This window comes from Vicia villosa, linkage group LG5 (genome assembly GCF_029867415.1).
Source record: "Vicia villosa cultivar HV-30 ecotype Madison, WI linkage group LG5, Vvil1.0, whole genome shotgun sequence".
Taxonomy (NCBI): domain Eukaryota; kingdom Viridiplantae; phylum Streptophyta; class Magnoliopsida; order Fabales; family Fabaceae; genus Vicia; species Vicia villosa.
The window spans coordinates 143,653,394-143,672,630 of NC_081184.1; the positions used below are offsets into that span (position 1 = coordinate 143,653,394).

General features: G+C 34.3%; 1 protein-coding gene and 1 non-coding gene across 6 annotated transcripts; one reads left to right on the forward strand and one right to left on the reverse strand.

The window, feature by feature from the left end:
* The first annotated feature begins 4,726 nt into the window (after window positions 1-4,726).
* TRNAM-CAU (transfer RNA methionine (anticodon CAU)) lies at window positions 4,727-4,810 on the forward strand. Its single transcript is given in 2 exon segments — window positions 4,727-4,764; window positions 4,775-4,810. It is a non-coding gene; the product is annotated as a tRNA-Met (tRNA).
* On the reverse strand, window positions 4,777-8,685 carry LOC131602911 (filament-like plant protein). Of its 5 annotated transcripts, none has more exons than XM_058875137.1 (5): window positions 8,565-8,685; window positions 7,538-7,704; window positions 7,116-7,320; window positions 5,582-6,891; window positions 4,777-5,484 (listed from the first exon to the last, which is right to left on the reverse strand). In XM_058875137.1, the coding sequence occupies exons 2-5, from the start codon at window positions 7,646-7,648 to the stop codon at window positions 5,191-5,193; spliced, it is 1,920 nt and encodes a 639-aa protein (XP_058731120.1). In that variant the 5' UTR covers window positions 7,649-7,704; window positions 8,565-8,685; the 3' UTR covers window positions 4,777-5,190. The 5 variants fall into 5 exon arrangements, with proteins under 5 accessions (XP_058731120.1, XP_058731119.1, XP_058731118.1 ...); XM_058875136.1 differs by lacking the exon at window positions 8,565-8,685 and adding an exon at window positions 8,256-8,469; XM_058875135.1 differs by lacking the exon at window positions 8,565-8,685 and adding an exon at window positions 7,921-8,201.
* Window positions 8,686-19,237: the final 10,552 nt, after the last annotated feature.

The following is a 19,237-nucleotide window of genomic DNA, read 5'->3' on the forward strand; positions in this document are numbered from 1 at the left end:
GACATCTAAGTTCTAAGAAGCTTGTACATTCCAAAGATTGTGAAGCCTGAGAAGTCATGTGAGGTATGCATGAAAGGCAAGCAACCCAGACTGCCATTTGTATCAGAAGTTGCTCCAAGAGCAAAGCATGCTCTGGGAGTAGTGCACTCTGATGTGTGTGGACCATTTCCAGAACCTTCACTTGGAGGAAATAGGTATTTTGTGTCTTTTGTGGATGAGTTCACAAGAACCTTCCACCGGGGATGTGACAGTTGGCTTCGGCTTCACTTTGGCATCCGACTAAGATGATCTACCTTACCCGTAGGGGAATAGTCCTGTCTCTAAATTGTTTGGCCAAGGAAGCCACATTAATCTCCATATATTTGTATTTTCCTTCCTTTTGATTTTATTGAAGTGCTTTGTAGATACTCTTTGTCTCTGATAGGTTGACGCTAATTGTCACATGCTCATATTGGTAGTTGTGGTATTTTAGCTTGAGATGGACTGAGAATGTTATTGCATCCAAAGTTGTTGCGAAGGGTCTGCACAAGATGCAATTGTATATGCTTTTGCATGGGACTTCCAAAAATTAGGAAATGATAGTCCTGGTATATTGTCTTTCTCCCATGATGACCATTAACTCAATGTACCTCCCAAGAAAAAGCTAATGTATCTTTGAAGGCATGTAGTTTGGACCCTTCGTATGAGCTTTATGCACCAAGCCTCCAATTTTGTATTATGACAATCAGAGTGTCATCCACATTGATGTAAATTGTGTCTTCTATAAGAGAACCAAACATCTCGAGATTGATTGACATTTTTTCAAGAAAGACTTCAAAAAGGGATTATTCAAGCTATTTCTTATTCACACTGAAGCTTAACTTGAAGACTACTTCACACAATCATTACCACATAAGACCTTTAATTCCATTATTTCAAAGCTTAACATGTTAGATATCTATCATGTTTAGCTTGAACGAGGGTTTTAAACTTGTAACTTGCAGTATAAGTTACTTGTTGTATTACCAAAAATAGTTAGCCTTAACTGTCAAAGTTAGTTAAGGTGAATTTTACTATATATAGCCTTTTGTAACTAACTTGTATCATCAATTTGATGATAAAAAACACTTTAATTCACTTTGTTCTCTCTCTCTCATCATGTTCAAATACTTCTTGACTAATCTTATTTCTATATTACATAGTTAATAGTGTGCAGAAATCTAGACGATGAGAGTAGCCATCTTTTCATATTTGTTCTCTCAGTCGGTCTCTCACAATCTTAAATGTATGTCGTTATTGACCAATCACATAATCTTTGCATTATTAGTTGTTCTAGACTGGACCCGAGAAGGCCCATCAACGAGCAGGCCCAGTCCAATGTTAAGGCCTATATCGATTACCGTTTCCTTGTGACCGTTGGAGAGCTTCGATCCACGAGCCCACATAGAGCACGTGGTCAACTACCTAGCGGGAGATTCGGTCCTCACTCCCGAACCCTACGGGCAGTCCACCCAGGATGAGAGTCACTTGCTGACTCTGCCCTACCACGTAGGATCTTGGCAGCTTCTTATTTTGGGCCTCCAATAAGCCATCCCAAAACAGGGGACCTTTGCCCAGCGCTGGGAGATATAAATACTCTCTTTCACTAGAGGTTCGGGTATTTATTCATTACTACTCTTACTCTGGTACTTGCATTCCTTTGCTCTCTTTCTCACTTTGGCATCTGAGTACCTTGCTGGTACACCCCCACCCCCTGTTCACCAATTCAACCAATTGTCGATCAAGACGATCCACTCTAATCGGGTACGATCATTAGTGTTAGTATTAATTTGGCTTATCATAGGGTTTAAGATCAATTTCATTTGTGGCACTTGATCAACATTATGAGGTATACTATTCTCTTGATCGATATAATTTGAACTATTATTTTGTCTATTATTTTGATTAGAAGAATTATTAATTCTTCGCCTTGGTGGGTGTTTACCGTGAAAATTGGTGAACAAGCGCTAGTCTTCCACAAGCAAAAAAAACTTTGGTTACTCACAGGATCGACTAGATTGATCCTAGGACATGTGCTTTATCTTTTAAATATTTTCGTTTAAGATGAAGAACACTTCGGCGCATATCATGTTCTTGTTTCAAAGTTTGTTTGATCTAGATAGATTCTTTGAAATAATGTTATAACTTGTAAAATAAATAACGTAAAGGCAATTAGAAGGTAAATTGCAAGAAAGTAAATGACAAGAATATAAAATTATGGAAATGGTAAATTGCATAAAAACGGTAAAAAGATATAAAAGATGGTGTTTTCACACGTGCATTCTCAGATGACTCTTTTCTCAATACGCAAATACTTTGAGTGATTTAGTGAGATCTAGAATACGAGTTAAATCTTTTTGAATCCGTAATATCTCGTTTATTTATCTTTAAAGAGTGGGTTTCAACTACTAAATTATTAGATTTTTTTATTATTATTTTATTTCTTAAAAATTGATTTACATATAATATTGTGATTAAAAAGTGAATTATTAGATATTTTATCTTTTGGACAAGTATGGTAGAAAAAGTGAATTTCTTAATCTTGATCCTAATCTTGATCCGAGTCTTTTATCTATAGGAGACATAAGTTGCATATTTGAGATATAATATTGTCTAAATAAAAATTAATTTGATTGTTTTAAAAGTTAATTCTATCTTGACATTTCATTCTTGTTATCTTCTCATGTCTTCACTCTTTTATTTTTTAAATGTGTGGTTTTAGCATTCGAAAGACTTGGTACTTTTTTAACTTTAAAATTGATGTAGATATTTATCAAGTTATTAGTTATTTTCGAATTATCCATGTATTTCACTCAATTTTTCTTTTTTTAATCTTTGAATTTTGAAAACAGGCGAATTCTAAGGCGGGGGTTCAATTAAATCTCTCACCGGTGAAACATTAAAAAAACACCATTAGATCTAATTGATGGGTTAGATTGATTTTTAAAATATATAAAACAATTATATCTTTCCACACACAATTTTACTCTATCTCTTCTTCATTTAGCCTATTGATGATGTTAATCATGTATTCATGTTAATATATGTCTAGTATATGCTATATGAAATGGCTGCAAAATGAAAACTCATGATTCATTAAAAAATGTAACGCAAACATGTCTTCTTACTTTCTAGATGGGAAGAGAAATTGATAGAAAAATTGTAGAGTCACTGTAAGTATTTATAGGAATTAAAAATCACTGTAGAAGTTATTGATATATCATAAATCACAATTTTTTCCTATTGCTTAACTGCTCTTGTACAGATAAAGAAACCATTGTCAACATAACTCCTATCTCTCTTCATCTTCTTTATGTTAAATGTTTAATTTTTCAATAAATATCTCTGAATTTTGTTAAGTTGGAGAGAACCAATTAAAAAAAATAGAATTGTTCTCTCAAGAATCGGTTTTGGATGAGTTGGAGAGATAAATGGAAAAGGAGATAGAGTGAAATTGTGTGTGGAAAGATACAATTATTTTTTAATTTTTAAAAATAAATCTAACCCATCAATTAAATCTAACGGTGTTTTTTTAATGTTTCACCGGTGAAGGACTTAATTGAACCCTCACCTTAAAATTCACCTTAAAAATAACACACATCAAATATATTTACATTCACCAATTAAACTGTGATAATGAGATTTTTTTTAAATTTCCATTACCTTACTAAATTAGTTTTGAATGTAATATTTCTTCACTCTTACTTAAAATCTTCAATATGACTGTTCACTGTTGCTGTAGAGTTTCTAGAAATAGATGGCTCCCTCTTTCCAACAAGAGATCATTCATACGTTCAACCAGTTTTTTTGTGACAAGGGCAGCTCATCACACACGAGTGTGGGGTAGGAGGAGCTATTAGCATTATGAGTATCACCTTGAGTTTACTTTTCACAAGTGACTAAGGCCAATTTATTTTACTTAAATTTTTTTTTTACATATTTTTGTTTAAATTAATTTATAATTTTTAATAAAAATTTTGAATATAACATTAGTTTAAATAGTTATTTTTTAAAAATCACTTAAATTTGAAACTATTTCAAATAATTTTTTATAAAAATTATTTTTAAGATACAATTTTAAAAAAATTATAATTTTGACTATGCTATTAAAATTAATCTTTATAAAAACAAATTTAAATTTTTTAATATTTTAAAAATTATTTCTACAAAAAAATCATTTACTTAAAGCTAAAACAAGTGGATCCTAAGAATGGTCATTGAATATTTATCTATTTTGCTTTTAGTTTTTTACAAACATATAATTTTTTGCTTATAATTTTGTAAGATTTATTTATACTTAAAATGATTTTTTAACATGTAGAATTTTTAATTTTTAATTCTTTTGTACTGTTTTAAAAAGTAAAATAAATATTATAAGACTAATTTTTAATAAAAATTATATTTTATTTAAAATGGAACAAAAACTATATTTATATTTATAAAGAAACCAAATAATGTTACATGCTTACATCATTAGCAATTGTGTAGGTTATTATGAACATATATTGGCCACGTTACACATGTTACTCCAAGAATCACGCACACATGGAGACTTGTGAGACTTTTTAGATGTTCAGCCTGGCCTGGGGCCATAACAACTAACAAGGCTTCAATTCAAACACACAAACACAAACCTCTTTTTTCTTTATAATACTTCAAATGTTTGTGTAATGGGTAAATATCATTGGGTTGAAAAATGAATATCAATGGGGTGGTGGCGCAGTTGGCTAGCGCGTAGGTCTCATAGCTAAGAGTTATCCTGAGGTCGAGAGTTCGAGCCTCTCTCACCCCAAAACTCCATTTTTCTTTCTGTTTTTAGTTCAGAACAGAACATCTTTGTATGAGTACAAATAATTTCTCCTCGAATCTAGGGTGATAATTGATACCTACCTACACCTACTACTAGTTGTTAAATTATTATTGCAATTATAAATAGCAAAAGCCACTACCAAACGGTAGATAACACGTTTTAAATTTTGGACTTTTTATGTTATATTTTTGCTTTGTAACCTTTTCAATATTCCTCAAACTTCAAACATTGCTATTTATGAAGATACATAACTTTGGATCCAATTCATACACTTTAAATCCAAAGCTCTGATAAGAATGAACAAAACCAAAATTTACAACTCAGCCTTATCATCTTTTCTCCACCTTCTTTTCGCACAGTTTTCAACGAATCTTGCTCACACTTTTGCTTCTTGGTGTGAACTTACCAAAACCGTTACGGCTTTTCTCATGACTAATTGATGAGTTTGATGAGTCTCTTTTAGATAAACTCAAATCAGTGTGATTTGGTTTCAATTGTTCAACTCCATTTTGAGGACCTTGTGTAATAACTTCACTGTTGTCTGAATCATGTAGAAAATCTTCCAAGGTTGCAAGGGAGTTTAACTGCTTCCCAAGAGATGCAATGGTTTTTTGGCACTCAAGAAACTTGCTAGTGGCCAATGCAAGTTCTTTATCCTGAAAATAGTAGATGATATGTTTTTAATATGTAAAAATATAAATTGAATAACGCGATATGATTAATCAATGTAGTGAATGTAATTGGCGAACTTACCTGTTTTGACTTCAGATTGCGATTAACATTTTCCTTGTGCAAATTCTTGGCGTCTAGATGAACTTGAGCTTCATGCTTAATTCTCGAAAGCTCGTCCTCCAATTTCTTGCTCTTGATCGAATTATCAGCAGACAAAGCTCGCTCCTTCTGAATCTCTTCCTCCAACGAATGGACTTTTGAAATCAGTTCTTCTACCTCAGTTTGAGCAAGTTTGAGTTTTGACTCAACTATCTCCTTCTTTGTTTTTGTTTCTCTGAGTTCTTCATATGCTTCTTGATTAGACTTGTTGGCTAGAGCTAATTGAGTTTGAAGCTCTTCTATCTTCAACTCTGCTGCTCTTATCCGACTCTCTGATGTCTCGAGCTGCATTTGGCACTCGGCCAAACTCATCTCTACCTCAAGTTTATCCGCCTCCATTTTTTCCAGCTTCTTTTCCAATTCGGCATTCTTTTGTGTCATAGCTTCCATTTCGGCTTCTATTGCACCCTGACCTGCAATAGATTGATCTGATCCTAGTCCTTCCTTAGCATAGCGGCTTACACTTTGTGTATCAGGCAAGGCAGCAAGCCTTTCCATCTCGAGAAAATCATCCATGAGATTGATCCCAGTTGAAGTCGCAATATGATTTTTTTCATTAGTCTTTTTATTCTTGAATTGATCAAGTTCATTAATCAAAGCAGATGAACACGAGTCGGAACAGCTCGGTTCATATTCATTCATCTCTCCTCCATCTGACACGCTATCTGTGAAGGACTCAATATAAACCGAAGATGCAGTCCAAGACCTGGTATCATTCACATTAAATGTTTTACGAGTCATGGCTCTCAGTCTACGGCACTCAGCTTCAAGCTTAGCAACCTTCTTGATGCTCTCCAAATGCTGCTTACTAGCTGTTTCGGCAGCTTGGGTACTCAAATCTCTCTCTGCAATCCTGAACTCCAGTTCCTCAAGTCGAGATTGTAGCTCAAGCTGAAGACTCAAATTCTCCTTCTCCATAGCCTCGAGTCTCCTGTGAAGATCAGAACGAACAGATGCAGCAGCATCTGCTTTTGATGTTTGAAGTTGAGTCTCAAGTTCAGCAACTTTCCTCTCAAGTTCGAATCTTCTGGAGTCCAACTCATGGGAGTTATTCGCAACAGCTTCATGGATCTTTTGCTCTTGCACTTCTCTAGCTTGGCGAAGCTGCCTCATACATTCTTTGAGTGCCCCATCAAGGTGACTAACTCGGTCTTCAAGACCCGAGTTCTTATGCCTCACAGCATCAAGTTGTTGTTTCAAAGACGAAACTTCATTTTCAGCCTTCTCCCAACCTAAATAAAATGAAAAGAACATTATCATAAGAGTCATGGTTTCCCTAGGTAAGAAAAATGAACCTTAGACAAGCAAAAAGATGCACATTTTACTAGACTATCCTATTACAGCATAACCTAGGGATCACGACGATTGTTCGGATAAGTTTAGCTTCAGTTTTCAATAGTCATACTAGAAGAACTGTTAAACAGCACAATTAATTATAGGTGCAAAGGATAGATACCTTCAACGGCTTCTTCAGCAACTTTAGAATGCTGCTTTACCAAGTCTTCTTTGGCACCAATCTCTAGCAGAGCTGCGGCTAATTCGTTTGTAAGAGTCTTCACGTCAATAACTCCTTCTTTATATTTCTTCGGTGTACTAACTTCTTCATTTGGCGCAGCCTTCGATGTCACCTCTGGTGATAGAGTAGCTTGGCTCGGATATACCTTCACAATTACAAAACGGGAAGAAAAAAAATCAGATTCATCCCATAGATGTGGCAAATACATTACAGCAAAACCCTGAAAATGCTCAGAAAAGAAACAAGACTGAAAAACTTGTACACCGAGCAATGACTATTGTTTTCATGTTTCCTAGACAATCACATACCACCTTACAAACAATCTAACATAGCAATCAAAAATGAGGAAAACGATATATCACCTGTTCATCAGAAAATCTTTCTGAGAGGGATGATACTGATCCTGAACTCTCCGTTTCGCCTGGACTTTTCTCAGACGACTTTCTCCGCCACAACCAACTCCTCCGGTCCATCAGCAACACAACCAAAAACCACCACCACCTACCTCACTTCCTCAAAATGATTTCGCCTACAAAATCATCAAATCAAGACAGAAACTCATAACTACTTCAATCAAATCAAGTACCAAATCTCAATCACCAAAACCAAAACCAAAAAGAACAACAACAACAGAAAAACAGAAATCAATCAAATATAAATTAAAATAATCAGAAGGTGGTGTTAGTTATGAACTTTGCTTAGAATCCAATTCAATTCAATTCAACCAATTTTCATATCCATCTACCTCCATTTGACACAAGTAGTGAAGCTTCCCAAATAAGGATAGTGCCTTGAATAAAGATCACCGTCACTCTTTATTGTTATTAATATCACCATACGTCAAAATCAAAATTGAAAGAAAATTGAAAAACCAAAATCAAAATCTTCAATTGCTTTTACTTTACACACAAAATTGCAACAACTTAACACCTACCATAACCATATCAATACTAACAAAGAATTTCCAAAAAAAAATTAAAAATTAAAAAATGAAGTGAAATCATAGAGAGAGAGAGAGTAACCTAGTTCTTGTTCAATTGAAAGTGACAGGAGTTAGAATATGATAAAATAGTACCTTACTTTTTCCGGTGTAAGAAAAATGCATTGCAGTTGCAGAGAACAAAAAACGAAGATCGGAGAATGTTATGTCAGAGGAATTTTTCAGAGTTCAAAGAAACATCATCGGAACATTCATAATTTATATTAATTCATAATTCATAATAATAATAATAAATAATAATAATTATAAAAAAAAGAAATAATGGGTGTGTGAGAAAGAAGAGAGAGATGAGGATAGCATGCGTAGGACCATGTGCGGAAAAAATTAAAAAAGACAACTAAAAAGTGCGATGTTAATAATAATAATAATAATAATCTATTTGTTTTTACTTTGCAGAGATTTGGTGGTATATAATTAACGTTGAGAGAGACCGTGGTTGTTGTTTTTCTTGTTTCTTTCTGTGTTTTTCAAATGGAGTGTGCGTTATTCCCGCCCATTGCTTCTGGATTTTTGTTACACGTAAATTGTAATCAAATGTTTTTTATTCCTTTTTCTTTATTTATGTTGGTGCTTTGTCTTCTTCAACCAAATGAAATGGATTTGTATTTTGGATGTGTTCTTGAATTGGGTTTGATTTAATTTTTTTCTTTTTTTAGATAAAAGGACCATGGTTACTAAGTTTTGGTAAGAGGTTTAACTATTGAAATGATTTCTTAATTTCAAGAGATTTGCTTTTAGTATTTAATGGACATATTCCATGCACCTCACTTTATAAGTTATTTTAGAACCTTTCAAAAAAAAAAATATCAATAACACCAACAATCAAAATTTATCTCATTTAGTGAAATTAGTTACATAAATCAAATTTTATTATATTCGTAAATCTCGATGTCTTTCTTAATAATTTTTCTTATAATATTTTTTAAGTCTTTTTTTTATATTTAGTCGTTTGACTCATTTTCATATGATTTATTCTCCTTATAATAAAATTTACAAGTCTTCTCTCTACATGTCCAAATCATCTAAGTCTATTTTTCACCATATTTTCTATTATAGGTGTTCCTGTAAAACATGTTTGAAGACCCCTCAATAGTAACTACTATCGTAACTTCTGCCACCCTCCTTTAAGAGGCGTAACATTCTGTGTATCGGTCCAGGCGTCCCTTTGCATCCATAAGCGTCGCAGCCGACTATGGATAGTCGGTCACCGAGGCGATGATTGGACGATGCTTCTGACTTGGTTAATGCTTATAGTAGGGAAGATGCTCTGACTAGCTCGGTCGTATACTGCAAACTGGGTTCCTTGCCACAACCACTTATCTCGGCGTCTGAACTCCAATGTTGGCCTAAGTATTTTTTGTGTGTACAATAGGTGATATCACCACACTCTCTCTAATATTGTCATTTTTAATCTTATCTCATTTAGTTTTTTCACTCTTCCAACGCAACATACTCATCTCAACTACACTTACGTTATTCTCGTTTTGATTCTTAATCGCTCAACATCACATGTCTTACACTAAAGACATTAAATGTGTCTAGATTTGTTGACACGTACTTATATTTAAGTCTAAAAAATTTAGAAGACTTTTGCTTGTAAATAAGGCCGAAGGAAGTATGACACTTATTTTGTGATCGAGGGAGTAATATTTACTAGATTTTTTATAAAAATCGTTATAAAACAGCTTGAATAAAAAAAAATTCCCCCAGTTATAGTAGTACTTGCACAATGAAACTTGCATATAGTAAATGATAACCTTTAAAGCACAACTAGCAAAACTATTTCACATTGACTAGGAAATCATGAGTACTTGCATGTTATGGCTTTCATATAGTAATTGATATGTGTCTCGGTAGAATACATGGTATTGACTATGAAAGCGTGAGTACTTGCATGTTATGGCTTTCATCAAGATCAAGACGAAACTTTTCTCTTTTTAATATGATTCAGTTCTTTAAATTGTAACAAGCTACAACAAATGTCCTACAAAATTGATTAGTGTCATTCTTTCAAGGAAAACCTCGGATAATCATGTCGTCTCTTCATAAATAGACATTAGATAATCTTCCTTTTACTCATGCAAACTTCAGTTTAGCTGATGTTGAAGAGAGGCGGGAAAGAATTTTGTGTCCCACAAACATCAGAAAAGCTCCCAAAAACCCTAGTGCTTTAAGTGTAGTGAACAAGTCCAACTGCATAAAAACAAATATGTCAGATAGAAACACTTGATACAGAAAAACATAAATACTTTTCAGCATAAGAGAAGGAAATTAAACTTCGTTGCACCAAAAACTGAAAAACCAATAAGGGATCATTCATCATTCACACCAACTCTGCTAGTCAGGAATATTATGGTATTGTATATAATCATTACCACTATTTTATATGGACTAACACTTATCACAAACAACAGAAGAAACTTGTTCAATAGGAACGCTAGATGGGCATACCTTCAACCAGAAAAAGTACATAAAGCAGTAAAACTCCGGCAATGCCGAATTAGAATAAGATGGCATATATTGCATTGCCTATTATCTTGATCGCATCAACGTATAGATGCCACTTTATAGGGAGAACTATTGCAGGACTTACCCCAACCAAAAAGCCAATGAATGGCAAAAGGGTCACAATAAAAAAAAAAGTAAGAGAGATTTTGGGGTGGTTGTAACACCCCAATTCTACCCAACGGATATTCGAAAATTATAACGAAAAATCAGAGTTATTCAAAAATTTCATCAACAATTGAGATGTCACATTTCTCATTTAAATCATTTACGGCATACACGCCTCCACATAGATACATAACACTTTGATCGAAGCGAACAAACTTATAACAAATAATTTAGTTCTTAAAAATCATTCCAACACATATTTATTAACCGCGCATCGGATTCACAAACTTCTCAAAAATTCAAGTTAACATCATAGCATCTTCGCAAAACAACCTCAAGTTACAAATGAATTGCAAAACGTCATAAAAATTCAGCAAAGCAACCATAAACTAAAAACATGTGTTTGTCCCCCCGAGTGCTACGTATTAGAACGACACTGACTCGACTCACAACGTCTAAATCTTCATCACTGCAATCACCTGTACGTTACCAGTATAAAGGTAACGGTGAAACAAATAAAGGGGTGAGATATCAAATCATATAAACAAAGTTATGATAAAAATTATATTTATAGGTTCAAGTTATAATAATCATCACTTTGCGGTATAATCGTTACCGTCTAATTCACTTTGCTATTTCAACCAAAACGACACACGTCACAATATCACACATAAATTCATATTCATATCACAACAATTCACATAAGTTCAAACATCAAATCACATAAACTCATAATCACATAAAATGAAATGTGACTCTAACAAATGCACATCCATGTGGTACCCAGGGCTTCAGCCCCCATCGCCAATTGTCAATAAATAGAGGCATCAAAACAGGCATAAGCCTTCGTCACTATTTGTCAATCCAAGCCGTCACAAAAATGATGTTCATGCGACTCAATGAATGCGTCATCACAAACAAATCACAACAACATCGTCCCGAGGCATACGCTCCTTCCCTCCAAGGCCCCCGTCCCTTATAATTTTTCTTTCTCTTCCCAGTCTAACATTTTCCTTTTTTTCATCAACTAACAACACAGAACGATTTCTATTTTAAGAAAATTCATCATCACAACATCACCAATTCATTCACAGTACAGACAATTATTCATCGATTGTAATTCCAATTCATCCAAATTCACAGACAACACAAACAATTCAAATACCACACAGCAACAATTTTCACATACGATTTCCAGAAAAATTCACACAGCAACATCATAAACACCAAAAATCATACCCATACACATAGATAATATTAATTCCCTAAACTCCACATACGGTCCATCATATCCCCGTTTATAGAGCAAGAACCCCACCCTTACCTTGGATTCGGAGTCCGCTTTGCAACTTCCGTTCGAATTCTTAGCTTCCGGCTTCACAAAATTATTTCGGTTTCTTTCCTCTTCTTTTATGCAATTTCTTCTCGTACCATCACCAAACCTTTATTTCTCCTCTCTCGGCTAGCACTTCCAAAAGTCTCTTACTGGTACTTCCTTCCATCACTTGAATCAAAAATAATATTATTATTACTTCATAATAAATTTCACTACTCCTTATAGGGCATACTCTTAGCACACCTCCAAATTACTAACAACAACCAACCAAATTAATTAAACAAATAGTCCAATGCCATAATATTATTTCTAATATTATTTCTCCAATCAAACTGACTAATTTAATCTGACTTTCCATTCAACCGCTCAAACAATATAATAATTCACTCACGTCCCTTAAATTAATACCGATAAATTCCCAACTTCAACAATTTCCAACATCATCTTAGGATATTTTCGTCCTCGAAAATCTATTCGACACAGTCATCCTCAACTTCACTTCCACGTTTAACCTTCCAACATTACAACCAATTAGCACGTCTCAAATTGACTACACATGTGTCAACCTTCTGGTACCTATTCAACATAACCATTAATAACTTGTTAACTATTCCAACAATAACTTGGGACATCAACTTACAAAGTATGAGCAACCATAACACACTCATACTTGGATATACATCCTCTTAATAACACCTTAACCACACCGTCAACACCAAAATATATACGCAATTTCATTCTCATAAATCAATTACTATTGACATACTAACAACTCTATTCACGTAGTCGTATCACTCTTGTAGTGACATCAACATATCTATATAACTAACATAATCAACTTCGTCCTTTATAGAGTATAATTCCTCGTTACATACGGAAATCTACAACAACATATTAACAACGGAAACAAAATTATTATAGCATCGTATAGTATCAACTCATTGTCTCAACTCCACCAAATACATACTCATTAATTGCGCACATCCACCATCACATACTTACTACTTCAACAATTACTCAAAAGAATTCTAATGCTTTGTTACGACATCCTTAAATCAATGATCTTTCAAAACCAACATATAAATCAAAACATATTCCTTCCGTAGGCTTCTGACATATTGATCCTTCATTGCCCACGAGTAATACACATAACAATTGCGACACATTACGCTTTCGCTGCGCAACTCTGATTATCTAACTTATGTCACTGTCTAATACGTCTTACTCTTTCATATCCACTTCTTCATAAGTTCACACAACATGGTGAGCGATTATCCTCACGGTCAAATACCCGTCACTTAACATACTATTAAGATAACGAGACAAGCTTATCACATCCATATGATTCCGTCTACTACCAACAAGAGATTAAGGGTGACCAGTTCCTCAACTTTTCAATAGATAGTCGACAACCATAACGAAGTATAAACCGTTTTTACTATATAGTAGTGTCCTTTCAGAATTCGTATTCAAATTCATCAACAATGTCATAATTATGATAATTCACTATGAAGCTTACAACTCTCACTACTTCCTTCTTACTTGATCTCGTCGATGAAACACCATCTTCCAAACACATTACGAAGTCTACTTCGTACTCGCTTAGCATTATACCATCGTTAGTTATTTTCCAATTCCAGAATCATTAATATACTTGTACATAACCATTCGTCTTGTGTAACACTCCATTTTTAATTATTTAATCGTCGTGTGTTATTTTAATTGTTTGGCCTTGTTAAGGGTGTGTGGTTGAGCGTGTAGGTGTGGAGTCCATAGTGGGACGGGTAGACTGGAAATGTCGGTAGTAATTATGTGATATAAGTAATAATAGTTGTATTTTTATTATTATAATTACTACCATTATTATTATGATTATTATTATTATTGTTATTATTATTTTTATACTTATTATTATTAATATTATTATTAGTATTATTATTAATGTTGTTATTTTTATTAATAGAATAATAGAATGAATATTATTTAGTGATTTATTAAATAATTATTTAATTAGGGAAGGGTAAGGTTGGAATTAGGTATTAGAGGTCTAAGGGTTAGTATTGGAATAAAAGAGAATTAGAAGTTGAGAAAAGGGAGAGTTACGTAGAAAACTGAAAACATCGTAGAAGTGAGAAGAGGAAGAAGAACAAGCTATAGAGGAAGATCAAGGGAAAACTAGGGCAATTTCAAGAATCAATCTCCGCAGGATTTTCTGAGCAATTTCGAGGTAAGGGGGGTTTCCATGCTATTATTCTTGATATGGGTTTAGGTATAATGATATGATTTGGGGTTTTGGGGATTTGTCGTTATGAGATAATTTTGATGATTGTTGATTTTTTATTTATGAATTCTATGTTGTTATGATGATTGTTGTTGGAATGATAATTGGTTGCAATTGTTGTTATGAGATTGTATGATTATGAAGTGTATGATGTAAATGTGATGTTGTTGCGTGTTCGCGTGTCAGAGTCGGAATGAAGTTACGAACAATTTTGAAAAGGGATTTTGTTCTTGAAATTGCTAGAATTGAAATGTTAGGGTTTGGATTTGGATTCAAAACTTTTGTGCTAGAAATCATGTTTTAAGGTTCCTAATTGTTGATACATGATAGATATAGGTTGCTATGTATTTAATTTGTATTATAGTGATGTTTAGATGAGATTTTAAGGGGATTTGAGTGGGAACCCGAGAGCTGTTCGCAAGAAAAATGCAGGATTTTTATAAAACTTCAAAAATTCATAACTTGAGTTTCGGGTGTCTGTTTGACTCACCGTTCGAACCTGGAGAAACCTAATACAATGTAATTTCTAATAAAAATGGTTTCAAGTCCTAGAATTAAATTTAAATAAGGTCTGATGTGCTTTTAAGGTGTCAGTGTAAAATGTCGGTGCCGGGTTTGTTGAAATACTTTGAAAAATCATAACTTTTGTTCCGTGTGTCCGACTCGCGCGCCGTTCAAATCGTTGGAAAGTTAGTTTCATGTACTTTCTGTTAAAATTATTTTCAATACCAGAATTCTAATAATTCAATGCGTTATATGTGTTTCCGTATATGTTACGATGTGTTGAACTGTGAAATGTTGAGTTTGGTTGTGCGAATGTGTGTTGTAGCTGTGGATTGTGATTGCTGCAGGTTTTGACATGTATATGTGATGTGTTGGATAGTTGTGGTATGATGTAGTGACTGTATGATAGTCATATGAATTGGTAGTTGTTGTATGTTGTTGTTGAATGCATATTATCTATTATGAATGTGCATATTGTGTTGTGGTAATTCTTTGTGAATTACGGTAAGTGTGTGGCTTACGTGTGATCAGGAGGATCGTGTGATATGCATATTATCTATTATGAATGTACATATTGTGTTGTGGTAATTCTTTGTGAATTACGGTTAGTGTGTGGCTTACGTGTGATCAAGAGGATCGTGTGATATGCATGTTGTTATTTGTGATTATGCATATTGTGTTGATTGTGCATTGCATAACATAGCATTGGGACTGCTAGGTGAAAACCTATGGTAGATGCCTAGTAGGTCCGGACTCAATTGTGGAGTCGTGGTGGAGATAATTCGTTGCTTAGTGGAGTGTATGCGAATTATCCAGATTCTTTTAGGAATCGGGTTCGATTGAATGAACCATGAATTGACGCGGTCATGAAATAGGGATCGTACTTGACCATGAAACAGGGGTCGTGGGTGTGATCATGGAATAGGGGTCACACTGGACCATGAAAAAGGGGTCGAGAGTTCCGACGGGAACTGTGGTTATGAACCACGATGTTTTGGTACCACATGCATTGTGTCAAGTCATTGAGTCACATTGCATTGTCATTATTATTATTATATGTTTGTTGAGTTGTGATTGGGAGGGACATGTGTGTCGTGATATGTGCATTGTGGAGTTGCATAAATGAATGGATCTGTGATGACTTGTTTATGATATTGCGAATGATGCGTTAATTTATACTGTGGTGAATGTTTGAATAAATAAAGTTTGTATATGCAGTGTGATGTTATGTGAACATGAACCACGACCTGTGAATTATGTTATTATATCTGTTCCTATATCTTTTGTAATGGTATGTGAGTATTCACCCTTTCTGCTGATATTTTCCCTACCATGGGAAATGGGCAGGTACTCAAGAATAGCAGTGGAAGTCCAGGATAGCATTATGGAAGTCTTCCGTGTTGTTAGTTCGAGTCGCTCTGATACGTAACACGGGATGTTTTTGGGGATTATTTTATTTGTTATTTTTAATTGAATTTTGTTACGTATCTGTTTTTTATTCAAATATTTGAGGACCACGATTTTGTGTGGAGTTTTGGAATAAGTTGGCAATTGTGCCGTGATTATTTTCAAATAAAATAATATTTCCGCTGTTTTTATTGATTAATGAGAAATGAATAATGAAGTAATTGAGACTTCATATTCTGTTTGGCTTGAAATGACGTGACATTCCACTTTTGTTTGTGAACTCTGATAAATTTTTATTATTTTACCGTATTTTTATAAAATGGGAAAGTGGGGTGTTACATCTTGTCCCAACCAAAGTCCTTATCTTAATAAAAGACCTCAACAATATTCATAACTCGTGGCTTTACCCCAAATCTCATAACATCTTTCACGTCCAAATGTCGTTCCACTTGGAATCTCATCAAAGTTTTCCTCACATTGAATTGGTGATAGAAATATTTGCAATAAACAAGTGAGTCATCTCTGCTTTTGGCCCATATCTTGAGTAAGGATCGACAGGTAGTGGGGGAAGATGCGCTGCAGTCTCAGGTGCTTCTGGGAGATCTAATTCTAAATGACCAAGTGGCCGCAAGAAAGAGTTCTCCTCAAATCATAAATAGTAATTGTTCAGATTACCTTTCCTATTACAGAGAGAGGGGAAACTAACAAAATTCAGTAGTGCATGATACCATGACAACATCACCAAAAGTTAACTCAATATTATATCTTCCCGAGAGATAATAAAATTTTTCCACCAAGCCAAGAAAATCCAAAAAGACAAATTTATGAATTTCAACAAAAAAACAACTATATATGGATAATATTTGAGAATGAAATGATCTATACAGTCTTCGTCAAAACACGAAGGTGACAAAATTATATGCCCCCAAATCCAGTCCATCTTAAAAGCAATTAGGGAATGTTGATTTATATTTAATTGTGCATAGCTCCAGCCTAATAGATAAACTCTTATCACAGTTCCTTACTTTCTTGCAACTATACATCGATGACATTAGTGATGTTGGTGACGATGGAATTGTGGTTTCTGTTATATTGCATATTTACTTGGATGGAGTGAAAAGTCATGGCCTTTGATTCTGACGTATTTAGATGATCAAGTTCATCAACACTCTCAATTGTTTTTCTAGTTGTTCAATGACATTGTCTCTATAGTTAGAAATTGATTACGAGTAGACCACTTGGCGGTGCAGGGTATGGATAAATGGATGAGGATTCTTGATACGAGTTACCATATTGTTTCTAGATACAGTGTCATATTTGTCTCGCTTTTCATGAGTCTTAACATCTCATTTTCCCCTCTTGCCTTAATTTCACCCACGTATATGAGCATACATAAAATAATTGTTATTGGTTTTGTCAACGACAATCACAAGGTTTAGGTAAAGTTGAAACTTGATTGTCAATTGCTTCCCTTTACTGACCGTTGGATACAAAATTGTACTGATGATGCAAAAGCATGAGAATTAGAAAATGCGGGTCGCTTTAGTCACTAGAAAGACGAATTTAGGAACCATGTATTACAGTTATTATATGTATATATTAACTCAGGTAGCTTTTTTACCGATTCAGTTATTCGAGAAAAATCAAAGAAAAAACTAGAAAACAACTTATTGATATAATACCGGAAATTTCTGGAAAGTTTTAGTAAATATCGGAAATTTCAAAAATTCTGGTATATTATCACAAAAAATTGAAATTTTTGGAACCGAAAAATTTAAAATATCGATAACAATAAACTCTTTCGATAAATCTGAGTAATTTTTTGAAATTTTCGGTGTTTTTCTGAAATTTATAGTATACACATGTGATTTTTGAAATTTTCAATATTTTAATATGAGTATTTACTATAAAACACCAGAAAAGAAGGGTGTCAAATATAATTAAGGGGATGACAAGTTAAATGCTCGAAAAGAGGGTATGCAAGAAAGTTTCAAGAAACTGGCGGGCCTATATGAAATATACGAGAAATTAACTTGCCACTCCAAAAAATGTACCTGCCACCCCCCCCCCCCCATTTTCCCCCAATTTCACCCCTGTTATAAAAAATTGAAAAACAAAGAATCTCCGAACAAAATTTCTGGTATACATTTAAAAATTTCCAATAAAAAATACCGGAAATTCAGTTAATTTTAAAATTTTCGATATATCGTAATTTTTAAATTTCCACCACCTCATCAGCAACATGTACCTCCAACTCAACCCTAGCAACCACCGACTCAACCCTAGCAACATCCTCCCGAACAACATCCCCATCCCTAGTAACATCCTCCCGAGCAACAACCTCAACCCTAGCATCCGCACCAACCTCAACCTGTCCGTCCACAGTAATGGAAGCTCTACCACCCCTGCACCGAGGTGCACAGAACCCTCTACCCGTCTGCGCCTCCTCAGCCCTCCGTTTCCGGTTAGAATCGGTCAGAGCAACGCACCCAGCACGTAAGACTGACGTACCAGCCTTATTAGCATCAGCCCGAGCACGAGCCTCGGCTCTACCGATGACCCGACCCGCAACTGTACCATCCCTGCCTCTAGCCTCACTGGAAAAAAATAGAAAAATAAGAAAAATATAATTAATAAAAACAAACTACCGAAAATTTCAAAATTTCTGGTACTTGACAAAATACTGGAAATTTCAAAATTTTTGGTATTTTTAAAAATTTATAAAGATACTGGAAATTTTGAAATTTCTGGTCCGCAGATTTCTTAAAATGGAATAAATGATTTTGGTCGGGTATTTTGATCTTTTCAATCCTTTGGGGGTGTCAGGGTTAATTTTGGGGTGGCAAGTAGAATTCTCGAAATATACCCACTGAAGACGCATTACGTAAAACAAAGCCCACAAACCCATCTAAACATTGAAA

Excerpts from the sequence above, each read along its gene's own strand:
- LOC131602911 (XM_058875137.1), bottom strand. The coding sequence starts at position 7,648 with ATGGACCGGAGGAGTTGGTTGTGGCGGAGAAAGTCGTCTGAGAAAAGT. Across the intron at positions 7,321-7,537 it reads AAAGATTTTCTGATGAACAG|GTATATCCGAGCCAAGCTAC; the intron begins GTGATATATCGT and ends GTAATTGTGAAG. Across the intron at positions 6,892-7,115 it reads TGCTGAAGAAGCCGTTGAAG|GTTGGGAGAAGGCTGAAAAT; the intron begins GTATCTATCCTT and ends CATTTTATTTAG.